Here is a 15,775-nt window from a genome sequence, read left to right on the forward strand (position 1 = left end):
TCTCTCCATCTGCTCACTTTTTCTCCCTTCTCCACTAGCAATCTACCATTTTCATCATTCACTCCCCTGCTAACTTCACTTCCACCCTGTCTTACTCTTTTCACCTCTCTCCAGAACATTTTCTTACAGTCCCTCCACTTTACACTCAAATTCCTTCCAAATTCCTCATCCACTCTCTTCTTACTCTCTCTTACTAATCTTTTCACCTCTCTCTTTCTTTCTACATATAACTCTCTCTTCCGCCTGTCAACTTCTTCCACGCCCCTATTTCTCATCCATTCATTGTATGCTTTCTTATTTTGTGCCACAGCCTGTTTCACCTCTTCATTCCACCACGATGTTCCTTGCACTCCCCTCCGTCTTCTCTTCCTTCCACACACCACATCACATGCTGCACATATTTCTTCTGTAAATATAATACACACACCTTCCACATCTCCCATCTGCTCCAATTCATATTTGCCCAATCGTTCCTCCACTTCTCTTTTATACTCTGCCTTTTTCTCATCCTCTTGTAACTTTTCCACTCTCCTTGCAACTACTCCTTCCACTCGTCTTTCCCTTCTTCTATTCCTCCATCTTACTTGAATTCTAATTCTGGCCACCACCAAGTAGTGGTCAGAAAGTCCACTCCCCCAACCTCTATAAACTCTTGCATCCTTTACACATTTTCGCATCCTTTCATCCACACACACATAATCAATCATTGCCTTCCTTTCATTCAGTTCACCACCCACCCTTCTCATCACTCGCCATGTATACCTGTGGATCATTTTATGACTGAAGAGGGTATTGGCTATCACCAACCCCCTCCCACCACAAATGTCCACTAACGCACTCCCATTCTCATCTATCTCAGCAGGCACACCCCACTCACCAACTATTCCATCCACCTTCACATTCCCAACTTTACCATTCATATCACCAATCAAAAACACTCTCTCATTCCTTCCAAACTTTTCCATGCACACTTCTACATTTGTCCAGAACTCTTCTCTCACTCTTCTAGCACGATCTTGCGTTGGCGCATACACACACTCAATCGCCCACATTTGTATTCCAACTTTCAACTTTACCCACACAATCCTTGACCCAACTGATCCATACTGTCTTATGCTCTTCTTCCATCTTTTACTCATAACTATACATACTCCTTCCTTTGCCCTCTCATTCTCACCTACTCCTGCACATATACCCTATCCATACTCCCATTCTCTCACACTTTCTCCTCTCCATTTTGTTTCAGTTATTCCACATACATCCACTTTCACACCCTCAAGCACCTGGATAATCTCTCTCTTTTTCACCTCATCATTTGCTCCCCTTACATTCCAAGTTCCAATTACCATGTCCTTTGTCCGGTCCTTGGTCGTCATCGTTTGGTCAGTCCTTGTCCGGGGCTTATTGTTTGTTTTTTTAGTTAGTTGTTTTCCAGGGAGGGGCACTAACCCTCCGCCAACCCTTTTAGTCGCCTTTTACGACAAGCAGGGATACTGGGGGAGTATTCTTGAAAAAAAAACCCTACCCCCAGGGGTATGAAAACCCCCCCTACCCCCAGGGGTAGGATGATATCCAGAAAGAAGAAATTACGAAAGTCACTCTCATCTTAAATGTCAGGACCAACTTGCCCAGCCCTGGGCTCCTAAGTTCCTCATGGGGCAACTCAGGGCAAGATGAATGAATGAATGAATAAAACTTTGGACCAGATAATAAAGGTAATGGAGAAAGTCCTAGAAGGTTTGATAAAGGAGAGTGAATACTAATGAGGTGCAGTTTGGGTTTATGCTAGGCAAAGGAACCACTGATGCCACAGTTATTGTCCAACACCTTCAGGAAAAATATATAGGGAAGAAAAGGGAGATGTATGCTTTGGTTTTGCAGAAATGGTTAAGACCTTTGACAGGGTCTCTAGGGAGGTGATGAAGTGGACAATGAGAAAGCTTGATATCAAACAGTGGCTAGTTATAGTGGTTTTGGCTATGTTGGTGCTCTCACCCACATGAGTGAATGGAAATTTGAGTGATGGGTTCTCAGTGAATGCTGGCAAGCATCATGGGGCAGTCTTGAGTCCCTTATTGTTTGTCATGGTGCTTGAAGCTCTCTCACTTGACTTCAGAAATGGACCCCCATGGGAGATATTGTATACTGATGATCTGGTGTTGACTGCAGATAATGAAAGCGAGACAGAGGAAAGATTTAGGAGGTGGAAAGATGGAATGGCGGCACCAGGGTTTGAGAGGAAATGCAGATAAAACAAAAGTGACAATATCTATGGCTGGTGGTGGTACTGTAAAAGCAGAGGGAGTATGGCCATGTGCAGTTTGCCACAAGGGTGTGGGAAGTTAACTCATCTTGTGCAGTGTCTGAGATATGTGGGTGTATAAGAGATGTAGTGGTATTAGAATTAGGGTGCAAAACAATGCTGATTTTGTGTGTGCTGTATGTTGGGGACAGCATGTAGAGATTGAGAGGCACAAAAGGATTGCTTTGCTGGAGTCTCTGGAGAGAGTGAAAGAGCTGTGTTATTTGGAGGGCATGTTATGTGCTGGAGGTGGGACAGGCGCTAACTCTGTGGCTAGGGTCAGAAGAGGTGGAAGTTCAGGGAGATGTTGCCTCACCTAATACTGAGAAGGTTTTCCCTCCATGCTTAGGGATCCTTGTATGTGGCATGTGTTAGGAGTCTAATGTCATATGGTAGTAAGACCTTGGCAGAAATGGAAGAGGATATTCGTAGACTAAAACCTGCAGAAATGACAATGATTAGATGGATGTGTAGTGTATCCCTGAATGACAGACCTAGGGGAGCTAGGACTACAATTTAAGTGTTGAGAGGAAGAATGGGATTTGAATGTATTGGTGTTGTGATGTGGAGGGGTACATGTGGACTAAGCTAGTCTGGGCATGTTGAGAGGATGGAAGATGATAACTGGGTATGGATGGTGAGAGGTGTGAACATCAAGGGTAATGTTGCAAGAAGCAGGCCAAAAAAAGACCCTCCTTGAGGTAATAGAGTGTGACCTCTGGGAAAAGGAACTGAACAGGGAGGCTGCCAGAGATAAAGCAATGTGGACAGCTGCTACAAAGTGACAAAGGATGACACAGGCAAGCATCTTGAAGCCTTTTTAAAAGATACAGTACAATACACTTTACATGTAGAGATGGAGGTTTGAGAATTTTTCTGAATTTACTGTGGACCTGATAAAATAATAATAATAAATAATAATAATAATAATAACAGGAGCCATAGTGTAATGAGGATTTACTGTACTGTATATGTGTATTAATATCATACAAAACTAAATTACTCCACTGAACAATGAAAGCATCTAGTCTTAAAGATTACATTAATCACTGTCAGTATACCTGATAGTCTTAACTTTGTAATAATATAGCTTTAAAAAAAGTACGTACTATAGGATTAAAATATGCATGGTAAGTCAAAAAAAAAAGAAAGAAAAAAAATTATCGATCCTTGACCTGAAGTGGCTCCCCAGCAACTGGCTCTTCCAAAACTGTGACATGGCATTCCTTCTCCACCACTGTTTTGTGCAAGAAATCAAGCAGTTTTGTCTCCCAGCATCCATCATCAGTTATCTGAGGGAGACAGAAAGCAGGGTACTGCTCAAAACTGTTCTTATACAAAAATGCAGTAAGGTCTCAGGTTACATCACTCAACTTGCGTCAATCTCAAGGTTACGACAGTCCACTACAAGAATATTTTTAAAAAATAAAATAATGAAGAAATAAATGTAATGCGTGGGTTTTAAAGTGTTGCTGTCTGCCGCAAGATGTCTCTTTCCATGCTATTCTCTTTTCATCTCTCCTTCCTTATTTCCTCTCCTCTCTCACTTAATCCCTGTTGTTTCCCCATTCCTGTTTCCTTCCTTAACCCATGGCATCCGGCATTTATTTCCGTGGCCCCTTCCCCTAGCTGATTTTTTTTTTGGATTTTTTTTTTTCCCATAATATCTCAGCTAATACTTAGCCAAAAATAAAAAACTAAGTGTCATAAAACTCATCAACCCTTTGACTTCAAGCTGATGGCCACAGATTGCCCAGGTAGTGCGTAGAGAGAGAGCCTTTGGAAGTGGGGTAACTTTTCATGTTTTTAGTGGTTGCTTGGCACAAGTAAGGCTTATACTAGCCCTCCACAAAAAAAAAAAAAAATTTCAGAATACTGCAATCAACCACACACACCATTTCCGCGTAGGCTTTGAGAAGTGTGATGTGTGTGTGAGGTGGTGTGAGCAGGAGAGTGCAGTCACTATGGCAACAAAATTGAGTCTGGCTGGCTGATGCCTCACTGGACATAGGGAAAACTTTTTGTGTAGGTCTATCCATGATGGAGGTATGCAGGTAACCAAAGCATGACTGGGATGCATGCAGGAAGGTTGCCAGTGTTTGCCTGTGGTGGTAATTACCCACGAAATATTCAAACAATGCCATGAAATAACAGACCACGTATACATGCCAACCGGATGTTTCCAGGCAGTCATCTATACATGACACCTGGACGTCATGGGTTAACTCCCTCTTCCCTCTATTATCCCACCTCTTGTCCTCATTCTTTTCTTCCCATCCATTTCCTCACTAATCCTTAATCCCTCATCTGTTACTCATTCCCCTTCCCATTTCTCTCTTCTTTCCCCCTCCCTTTATTCCCTTCTTTTTCTAGCTTCCTACACCCATTTATACTTCTCCCCACACATCATGCTTCCTTTCACCACCCCCCCTTCTTTTCTCTGTCCTCCCTTCCCTTCTTCCTTCCCATTTCTTTAATATATTCTCTCCCTTCTCCATTTCTCTCCTCTCCCTCTTTTTTTTCCCTGTCATCTCTTTTTCCTTCACTATGTTTCATTTCCCCTTTTCACTCACTCCTATCTCCCTTCTTCTATTCATCACCTTCTCGTCTCGTCCATCCTGCATTCCCTGTCCCTCATATTTCATATCACCTCTCCATCCCCTAACTCACTCCCTTGAGGTATAGATGTACAATGCACAGTCAGAAATTCAAGTTACATACAAAATCAACTTACTGTATATCGTGTCTTAGGAATGGAACTCTCACATAACCCGGGACCTTACTGTATTAAGTTCCTGTAGTAAAATGATGTAAAAAGACTCAATCTGCACCAACATGATAATCACTGCTATCCAATACCAATTTGCTATGATGGTCAAATCAGTTATACTCAACAAACAACTAAAAAGTTTTCTGAATGGTTAAAACACACTACAGTCCTTCTGACTGAGAGTTCTTTAGGCAAGAACACCAAATAAATAAGACTTTTTGTTATATACATTAAGAAAATCCTGTCAATTAGCCATCTGAAAGGTAGGAAAGGCCAATATACACAATACTGCTGAAATCACGGACATGGAACATACTGGGCTGACGTTATGAAGAACACTCTTATAGCAGAGGACAGGAATATCATTGTATATGAGGTTTCTGCGAAGTTCATGAAGTTTGACAGTCTCCTTGTTTCCATAGTCCACAAATGTTACTTCCACCTCTCCATTCTTCATCATCTGGAAACAAATAAAAGTCCAACTACATTCAACATACAAAAGTGCAACATGAATCATGTTCAATACCTGTGTTTGCCTGAAAATCACAAAAATATTCATGTGCTTGTAGTAGGTGGGGGCACTCACCATCCACTCACTCAATGTAGTGCTGCTCTCGGGTGTCTGCCCTTTCCTCTCCTCCATCCTTTTTTCCTTCCATCTTCTTCTTTCTTTCCTTCAGTCTTTCATCGTCTTTCTGCCTATGGGTGACTTTACACTCCCTCTTCTGTCTTTAATTCCTTCATTCTTTCCTCTTCCTTCTGCCCGTGAGTGACTCTACACTGAGTGACAAGCCAAATGGTTTCCTGTACACCAGGAAACCATTTAGTACGCTGGGTGGTAACCATATAACCAAATTTTGGGGCCTGGTGGTTTAGTGGGTAATTATTATGCTCCAATCGGATTGAGCCGGTGAAGGTTTATATCCAAGGGATGGTTGGGGTTTATTGCTCACGTAATGCCACACAGAAATGAGTGAGGTTGGTCACTCTCATCTTAAATGTCGGGACCAACTGCCTAGCCCCGGGCTCCTACGCTCCTCATGGGGCAATGTAGGATTGGATGATGGATGGGTGGATGGACTCTTAAACATCTTACAAAAAATCAGCATTAAAAAGTGCTTCACATCTAGAGCTTGAGCCTCTTATGTGACCTCTCAGTAGTACTAGTAGTTGTTCCCTAGGCAGTCTGGCCGAACAGCCCCGAGTCCCTTAGGAAGGCCATGGCCGAGATCGGGCTACTCCCAGGTACTCGAGCCCTGTGAGGGGCTGGGGGGGTTTGCGGTGGTTTGGCCCCCATGTTGTCCTCCTCTTCTCTTCGACAGCCTTTGGAGGGTAGACCCACGGCGAAGATGCCACCGCTCCAGGTCCTGACCTCTCAGTGTCCAACAGTGCATGTCGTGATGTCACTACAAATGTGTACCCAAACCCATGATGCAGCTGCATAGTGTTACATTTACTTGATAACAAACTTTGGCTGCTGCATAACAACTTCCTGGCTGGGAGCAAATGGAGGGAACTGAGGTGAAAGATGCCGAGAATGGAAGTGCAGCGATGTTGGCAAAGGCTGCAACAGATGATCTATCCATCCATCCATCATCCAGACCTACTTTGCCCCATGAGGAGTGTAGAAGCCCAAGGCTAGGCAAATTGGTCCTGACATTTAAGATGAGAGTGACCAGCCTCACTCATCCTTGAGTGGCATAACATGAGCAATAAATTCCAACCACCCCTTGGATATAAACCTTCCCCAGTTCAATCCGACTGGAGCACCGTAATTACCCACTAAACCACCAGGTGCCATAGTCTGGTTATATGGTTACCAACCAGCATAGTAAAAGGTTTCCTGGTATACAGGAAACCATTTGGCTTGTCACTCAGTGTAGAGTAAACCATAGGCAGAAAGATGAGGAAAGATTGAAGGAAAGAAAGGCAGAAGAGGGAGTGTAGGCAGAAGGATGAGGAAAGAATGAAGTAAAGAAAGACAGAAGAGGAAGTAAATAAGGAAGAAGGAGGAAAGGGCAGACAACCGAGAGCAGCACTACATTGAGTGGGTGGATAGTGACCTAATATGAGAATTTCCTTTAACCACAAAGTAGTTAATGGAAATTATATTTCATGAGAAATTATCAATCATGAGAGGTGAAACAGTCAGGGGCATCACAAGTTTCCACACTTCTATGAGAATCTACAAATAGAATGGGTAAAAAAAAAAATGCTCATTAACTGTTTTGGTGGTGTGATAGTGTGTGCTGGCACACTAGTCTAGTTACTTTGGAAAATGGTGTGGTTATTATGGTAGGGACATGGTGAGAGAAAGGAGATCTGGGGTTGGAGCTGTGATACAAAATACAGTAAACCCTTAAGTTTTGATGGCTCTTTTTGTGGCTACTGATTTACAGCTTTATAAAAGTTAGGAGCTGATTCATGTTACACTCATGTGGTATTTGTATTAACGTCAAAGTTTTGCTCTTTAATCCTTTCAGGTCTCAAATAGGTTCCAATGTCAGGTTTGAGAGATGCATTTTTTATTTTTTAAGTCAAGGTTAGCAAATAAAGAAAAGAATATCATATTCATGCACAAGGAAGTAATACACATCTGCCTATAAAACATTAGAGCTCTACTCACTATACAAGTGCTGCAAAAATTATGGGAGGTTACGCAGCAAGTGATGTGTGTAGCGTGGTGAGTATTGCAGTCTCGTTGGGTAGGGGATTTCTTGGTGCATAGGCGACATGATTGCAGTGTTTGTTTCCATGTTTTTTCATAAAAAACAGTGCAATAATATATGTACATTAGATAAAGATAGATTTTGGGATGATTTAATACGTGTAGTGGGTGGTATGCGGGATGATGAGATAGAGATTTTGGGAGGGTACTTAAATGGTCATGTAGGTGAAGCAGCACAAGGTTATGAAGGAGTGCATGGGGGATGTGCGTATGGTCTAAGGAATGCAGAAGGGGAAAGGATACTCAAGTTTGGGGAGGCAACGGACATGATTGTGTGCAACACATATTTTAGGAAACGAGACAGTAGGTTAATTACGTATGAGTCTGGGGGAAATAGCAGTCAGATAGATTATTTTCTGGTTAGGAGGGCCGATAGGAGGTTAGTGAGGGATGTTAAAGTTATAGGAAGTGAGGAGTGTGTTCAGCAGCACAAACTGTTGATTTGTGATATGGTGCTTAAAGAACAAGTGATGAAAAAGAGGACTTATGTACCTAGGAGGAAAATACAGAAGCTGAAAAACCAAGTAGTAAGGGATGCCATCTATAGTGAGTTGAGGAGAGTGGTGGCTGAACTGGGAACTGTAGACAGAGGTGTTAATGAACAGTACAGAGCCCTCAAGAACAATTTCTTGAGAGTTACTGATGTAACATGCGGTTGGACAAGAGGACCACCAAGACATAAAGTAACCTGGTGGTGGGATGAGGGTGTAGAAGCTGCAGTTAAGGAGAAAAGAAGGCTTTTCCGGGAATGGAAGAAGGGTGGTAGCAACAAGGAATATTTGGCTGCCAAGCGTAGGGCTAGAAGAGAGGTATACAGGGCAAAGTCTGAGTCACAGAGACTATTACTTGATAACCTAAATCATAGGGAAAGGAAAAATATGATATTTAGGGTGGCAGGTCAGGTGAAGAGGGATAATCGGGATATTATAGGTGAGCAGTGTGTGAAGAATGATGAAGGAAGGGTAGTGGTGAACACTGAGGATATTAAAGATGCATGGAGAGAGCATTATAACAGGTTGTTGAATGAGGAGTTTGACTGGGACAGGGAAGGTCTGGAGCCAGCAGATCCAGTGTCTGGCCCTTGGCCTTTGATTGATGCTGCTAATGTGAGTGAGGCAATAGGCAGGATGAAGGTGAGGAAGGCAGCAGGTGTGTCTGGGCTGACTGCCGAAATGTTGAAGGCCTCAGGCGATATAGGGGTGAGTTTAGTCACTGACCTGATAAATAGGATTATTTATGAGTGTGTTGTCCCAGATGATTGGCTGAAGAGTGTAATTGTAAATGTATATAAAGGGAAGGGTGATGCCCTGGAAAGAGGAAATTATAGAGGTATAAAGCTTTTAGATCAGATAATGAAGGTAATGGAGAGTTTTAGAAGGTATGATTAGAGAAAGAGTGAATATTGATGAGATGCAGTTTGGGTTTATGCCAGGTAGGGAGACCAATGATGCTATATTCATTGTTTGACAGCTTCAGGAAAAATATATTGGTAGGAGAAGGGATCTTTATTTTGTTTTTGTTGATTCCGAAAAGGCCTTTGACAGAGTCCCTAGAAAGGTGGTGAAGTGGGCAATGAGAAAGCTTGGCTTGGAGGAGTGGCTGGTTAGGGTGGTTATGGCTATGTATGTGGGTGCTCACACCCACGTAAGAGTGAATGGAGATTTGAGTGATGAGTTTTCCGTGAATGTTGGTGTGCATCAGGGGTCAGTCTTGAGTCCCATGTTGTTTATCATGGTACTTGAAGCCCTTTCAAGTGACTTTAGAAACGGACTCCCGTGGGAGTTGCTGTATGCTGATGATTTGGTGTTGATTGCAGAGAACGACAGGGAGGCGGAGGAAAGGTTTAGGAAGTGGAGAGATGGTATGGGGCAAAAGGGTTTAAGGGTAAATGCAGATAAAACAAAAGTGATGATATCTAGGGTTGGTGGCGGTACTGTCAAAGATGAGGGAGAGTGGACATGTGCAGTTTGCCACAAGGGCGTGGGAAGTAATTCCATCTTGTGCGGTGTGTGTGATAAATGGGTGCATAAGAGATGTAGTGGTATCAGAGGTAGACTGCGAGATAATGCTGATTTTATGTGTACGGCGTGTCGGGGTGAGCAGGTGGAGATTGTCAGACGTGAAAGGATTGAACTTGCTGGTGAATCTCTTGAGTGTGTGGAAGAGTTTTGTTATTTGGGAGACATGTTGTGTGCTGGAGGTGGGGCTGGAGCTAGCTCTGTGGCTAGGGTGAGAAGTGGTTGGAAAAAGTTCAGGGAGCTCTTGCCTCTCCTGACATTGAGAGGACTCTCCCTACATGCTAAGGGGTCTTTGTATGCAGCATGTGTTAGGAGTGTAATGCTGTATGATAGTGAGACCTGGGCAGTGAGGGAAGAGGATATTCGCCGGCTCAGACGTACAGAAATGACAATGATTATGTGGATGTGCAGTGCGTCCCTGCGTCCAAGGCCTGGAGGGGCTGGGTTTATGATGGAAGAGTTGAGAGGTACGATGGGACTGGAGTGTATTGGTTTTGTGATGAGGAGAGGTAGATTGAGATCGTTTGGACGTGTGGAGAGGATGGGGGATGATAATTGGGTGAGGAAGGTGAGAAGTGTTAATATTGGGGGTGGGGTTATGAGGGGTAAACCGAGAAAGACATGGGACGAGTTCATTAAGTGTGACCTCAGGGTTACGGGACTGAACAGGGAGGCTGCAATGGATCGTGCAGCGTGGAGAGCCGCCATTAGGTGACCAAGGCCGACACATTCAAGCATGTTGGAGCCTTTAAAAACGAAAACGAAAACCTCACGTGATTTGTGAATGATTCTTGAGATGTTTTCTTTACAAAAAACACACTAAACAGTCACAAGATCCATATAAAACTATCGCTTACTTACTAGTTACTACTGAGTAATTTATTTTACTTTGGCCTTATTTTGCTTAGTATTGTCCAAGGCTGTGGGGGTGAGGACATGGGGGTAAGCCTATGAGCTTGCCTTTTGTACCTATGTATGTTTATTTCATTGTTGCTAACTATATCATCCTGTGTACTTACAGGCAGCAGTAGAGACAGTGATCAAATATTTATTATTTCTCAAAATTGACAGTGTTATAAGTATAACCAGGAAATGTAACAAACTCGTAAAATATAAATAAGAAAAATTTAAGGAAACACTAACAATCATTTGTCAATGAAAAAGGCAACACACGCTGCACATGTATATCTGCCTGGTAACAAATAAATGCATTGTACATGTATAAAAGGCTACAGAAACAGCCTTACAAACCTAAAATCATAAATATGTAATTATTTTCCCTCAATCAGACACTCTAACACCCAGGAAATAAATAAATATTGAGACATACAATGCAGAAATCTCTTGCTTGCCTGTGATGTGGCAGCTATCTGCGCAGGTGGGAGGCAGGGGGTGGGGGATTGGAGGGAGAGTGGAGGGTGGAGGATGGGAGGTAGAGGGGTGGGGGATTGCTGGGAGGTAGGAGGGTTGAAGAAGTAGTTGGTGGGGGATTGGAGGAAGAGTGGAGGGTGGAAGGGTGGGAGGTAGAGGGGTGGGGAATTGGTGGAAGGTAGGGGAGGTGGAGGAAGGGGGATGTGAAAGGGAGGAGGGAGGTGAGAGCTATGTATCCTCCAGAGCAGTAAAAATATATTGCAAACAATATTCTTTTGTTACATGAACTGATACCAAAATAGTAAAAAATATTCCCAGATCAACAGTACAATAAAACCAATACATACAACCCAACCCCCCACCATGATTAGCTCTTCACAGACAGTTTAAACTAAAATATTGTAATCTGCGCACGCCTAGTAGAAGCACAGGGGTCTGGTGAGCGGCTCGTATCCTTTTTCATTCACCAGCCTCACGTGACAGTTTTCATTCATGCCTAAATATGCTGCCACAGGAGTGGCTAGGAGACTCCTACCAAGAAAGCCACTATAGTGGCCAGGAGACCTGAAATGGTTAAAACTAATTAAGAAACGAAAATATAAAAGTATACCATGGGTTGCATCATTAATAGCATGTACTGCATCTGCTGTTCACGTGATCAAGGAAGTGGTCTCACGTGGGTCAAGGATGCAAGTAGTGATGCTCAGTCCTAAGCTACCCTGGCAAATCAACATGTGAAGAGAGGCGTTACATATCACACATACTATACAGTAACAATGGAAAAGGGGAAAATGAAGTGTGTGGTAATCACTGGGGCATTTGTCTTCTTAGTGTAACAAGAAAAGTGACAGCGTTAGGAACATCACAGAGGAATTACAGTAGTTGGAGAAGAACACGGAGGTTTTAGGAAGGGAGGAGCTTGTGTTGATCACATATGGATCCTTAGGTCTTTAGTGGAAAGGTTTCTCGAGAAGGGAATGAAGTTGTATGTGGTCTCAATGGACAAAGCATTTGACAGAGTGGACAGACATGGAATGTGGAAAATATTAAGAATATGTGGAGTAAATGGGAAGTTGTTGAATGCCATGATGAGTATGTATGAAGGTGCTTAGGCTGCTGGCCATGTGGATTGTGAACTGAGTGAATTTTTCTATATGTATGTTGGATTGAAACAGGGATGTGTCACATCTCATATTGTACGATCTGTCCAACCAATATATTACCAATATGCCGGGAACTGAACCCGGGACTCTCAGGTGAGAGCCAGGCAGCATACCACTATACCACGACCAGGTAAAAGTTATCTCACATTGTCACAATCTTGTATCCAATGTCCCTCCGCCCCCACTGTGTGCCTGAAGAGGATGAGATTACCCCTGGCACTTGGGCAAGCAGATGCTTTTATTTTATCCCAAGCACTTATGGCATGTCAGAAGGAAGAGAGAAACCTGTACTTTACACAGGAAAAATCATCCAATATATTACTAATATGCAGGGAATCGAACCCGGGACTCTCAGGTGAGAGCCAGGCAGCCTGTTATTTGGGTGCATATTGCTTTGTATTATTTATGAGGGGAGGGAGAGCAGCAAACTGGTTTGGACCTGCTCATCGAGGGGTATGAGAGAGAGAGAGAGGGGGAAGGGGGGAGGGCAGCAAACCGGTTTATACCATCTCAGCTAGGGTACATGGAAGAAAAGAAATACTCCCAGCCCGTCCTAACTTTTCCCCTGATGAATTAAGTGGCCAAAAGGAAGAGTGTTATACTTGATTCACTGGATAATGCTATCACTTAAACAGTCAAGAACTGTGCCTGGGATAATGTTACATTTGCAGTGAAGAGTGTCAGCAGTGTTCAACGAGATAAAATGCGTTAGTGAATCCGGCCCCGGTACTGTATTCACCTGTGGATATTTATAACCGTTTATGGTATATCTACCCGTGGATATTTAAAACCGTGTATGTTAAAAACGAGGGTGTTAAGGGATGACTGTATACAGTAAAAGCTTGATATAACAGAATAATTCAGCCAACCCCTATTCCGTTTTATCAAATATTCCGCTTTTTCGAGCTTCCATTCCAAAACCATAGATGGAACAATATTTTCAGGAAATTTGCGATTTTTCCCATATTTCTTCCCTGAATTGTGACCTGAAGCCTATACACAGTTGCTACTAAATAGCTTCTTTAGATACACACACACACACACACACACACACACACACACACACACACACACACACACAAGGAAAAAAAAAAAAATGCGCTGAGTCAGCTGGGTTTGTTTAGACTACAGCAACACAGGGAAAGTGTACATACTCTGTAAGTACATACTCTGTTCATTTAGTATTACAAAATGGATACATACTTCAGTAAAACAAATTTGGAAAAGAAAAGGGATAAAAGTAAAAAGCAAAATGATGATTTCTACCAAGAACTGGTTGAAGTGGAGACTCACAATAGACTGGCTGAATGTGTACACAAACTAGAAATGGCTTTCAAAAATGAAATTGATGAATAAAGAAGCAAATGCACTTGCAAAAGGAAGAGATAGAAAAACTAGGAAGGGAGACCAATAAGAAAGACACAACCATCAGTGAACTAACAGTGGAATTGAGTACGCTTAGGATAAAAGTGAGTGAAATGGCAAGTACAGTAGTCAATCACGAGAGTGTTATGAAAGAGTTCAAAAATGACACAGAGACAATTAGGCAAGCAAGCACTCTTATGGACCAGAGCAGTGATATTGAGGAGAAGATAACACAGGTGAATGAGGCTGTGCAAAGCTACAAAAATGATGTAGAAACCACATATGCTGAAATGGTGAAAGTAAAGAAAGACTTAGAAACAAGGGTGGATGAAAAAAGCATTAAAAAGGAAGTGAAAAGAATAATCCAAAACAATCCAAAGTTAGTCAGAGATTCAGTAGAGATAAACAAATCAATAGTAATCACTGGTATAGAAGAGGAAGAAGTTAAAAACAAGATCACAAGAGACAAAAAGGAGATGGCAAATGTAATGAACTTACTGAAAGAAGTATCAGAGGAAATCTGTAGTAAAGACATAGAGGAACACAAAAGGTTAGGGAAATAAAAGAAAAGCAAGACAAGACCTCTAAAGGTGACTTTCCAGAGTGTAAACACTGTGGAAGAGATACTAAAAAATGCAAAGAATCTTATGGAAAAAGAGGAGTTCAAAAATGTATGGATAAAAAGATGCCTAACACAAGAGGATCTGGAATTACTGAAAGACAAAAGGGAGGACGCAAAAACAAAAAATGAGGGAAGATCAGAAGAGGAGAAGAAGAAATTTTTTTACAAAGTAATAGGATTGCAGGTACGAAAGTGGTACACAAACAGGATGGAAGAAAAAGGAGGAAGGTAGTAGAACCTTGTCATGACAAGTATATAAACAAGATGATAAAGTTGATGTACTCAAATGTGGATGGAATGGTATCTAAATTACTAGAGATGAATGATTATGGCAGAGAAAATGAACCACAAATAATATGCCTTACTGAAACAAAACTAACACCAAGGATATCCAATGACATACTAAACTTAGAGGAATACAAAATATGGAGAAGAGACAGAAATTTAAAAAAAGGAGGAGGAATTATAATATTAACTAAGAAAAATCTAAAAGTCAAGGAAAAAAAACTAGATATACCATCACAAGTAGAACTGATTGCAGTAGAGATCGACACATCTGAAGGTAAAGTAATTGTAGCCAATTTGTACATGCCACCCAGATCAAACACATGGGAAAGAGACGAATATGAGGACCTGGCAGAGAGTACAATTCAGAGTATAAGATCATTGCTACATAAAATGGAAGAGAAATCGGAAAGAATTGTACTAACTGGGGACTTCAATACAAATATAAATTGGAATACTCTAGATATAAATAGCCAAGAAAGCTGCTGGGACCAAAAGCTCCTGGATCTCGTACAAGAGTTTTTCTTAACGCAACATGTGAGGGAAACCATCAGAAAAAGAGGACTTGATGTACCTTCAGTGCTAGATCTAATATTTACTAGGCAAGAAAATGATATTTACAGTTTAATATATCACCCTCCACTTGGCAAAAGCGATCATGCAGTACTAAATTATAACTTCAGGATAGCATATGACATAGTAAACAGCAATGACAGTTACAAAAAGAGCCTAAACTATAAAAAGGGAAATTATCAAGACCTAAAGAAGTATTTCTTAGAAGTTGATTGGGAAAATGAGCTTAAAGGACAAGATTTAAATGCTGTATATAAAAATTTTTGTGAATTTTATGAAATAGGAGTCCAGAAGTACATCCCACAGCACAAAGAAGCAGATAAGAATATACAGAAATGGTTCAATACAGAATGTAAAAAATCAAAAGAAAGAAGAGATTTGTTGTGGAATAGATACAGAAGACACAATAGTGAAAGGGCGTATAATAATTACAAACAGGCAAGAAAAGACTATACAAGAATAAGGAGGGAAGCCCAAAAACAGTTTGAGGAGGATATAATAAATAAAAGTAGTGATCAACCAAAGCTGTTTTACAGCTATATCAGAAGCAAAACCAAAGTAAAAGATATAATACAATC

At 41.7% G+C, this 15,775-nt stretch overlaps 1 protein-coding gene across 1 annotated transcript in view; it reads right to left on the reverse strand.

Annotated features, from left to right (window-relative positions):
• Positions 1-15,775, reverse strand: part of LOC145403958 (RING finger protein 17-like) — a 64,424-nt gene that overhangs the window by 39,693 nt on the left and 8,956 nt on the right. The window contains exon 3 of the mRNA XM_080275560.1: positions 5,389-5,532. Within this exon, the coding sequence (XP_080131686.1) occupies positions 5,389-5,532 (144 nt within the window). The remainder of the gene's footprint in view (positions 1-5,388; positions 5,533-15,775) is intronic.

This window comes from Coenobita brevimanus, chromosome 62, assembly GCF_032717465.1.
Source record: "Coenobita brevimanus isolate Jiangsu-jjx chromosome 62, ASM3271746v2, whole genome shotgun sequence".
Lineage (NCBI taxonomy): Eukaryota > Metazoa > Arthropoda > Malacostraca > Decapoda > Coenobitidae > Coenobita > Coenobita brevimanus.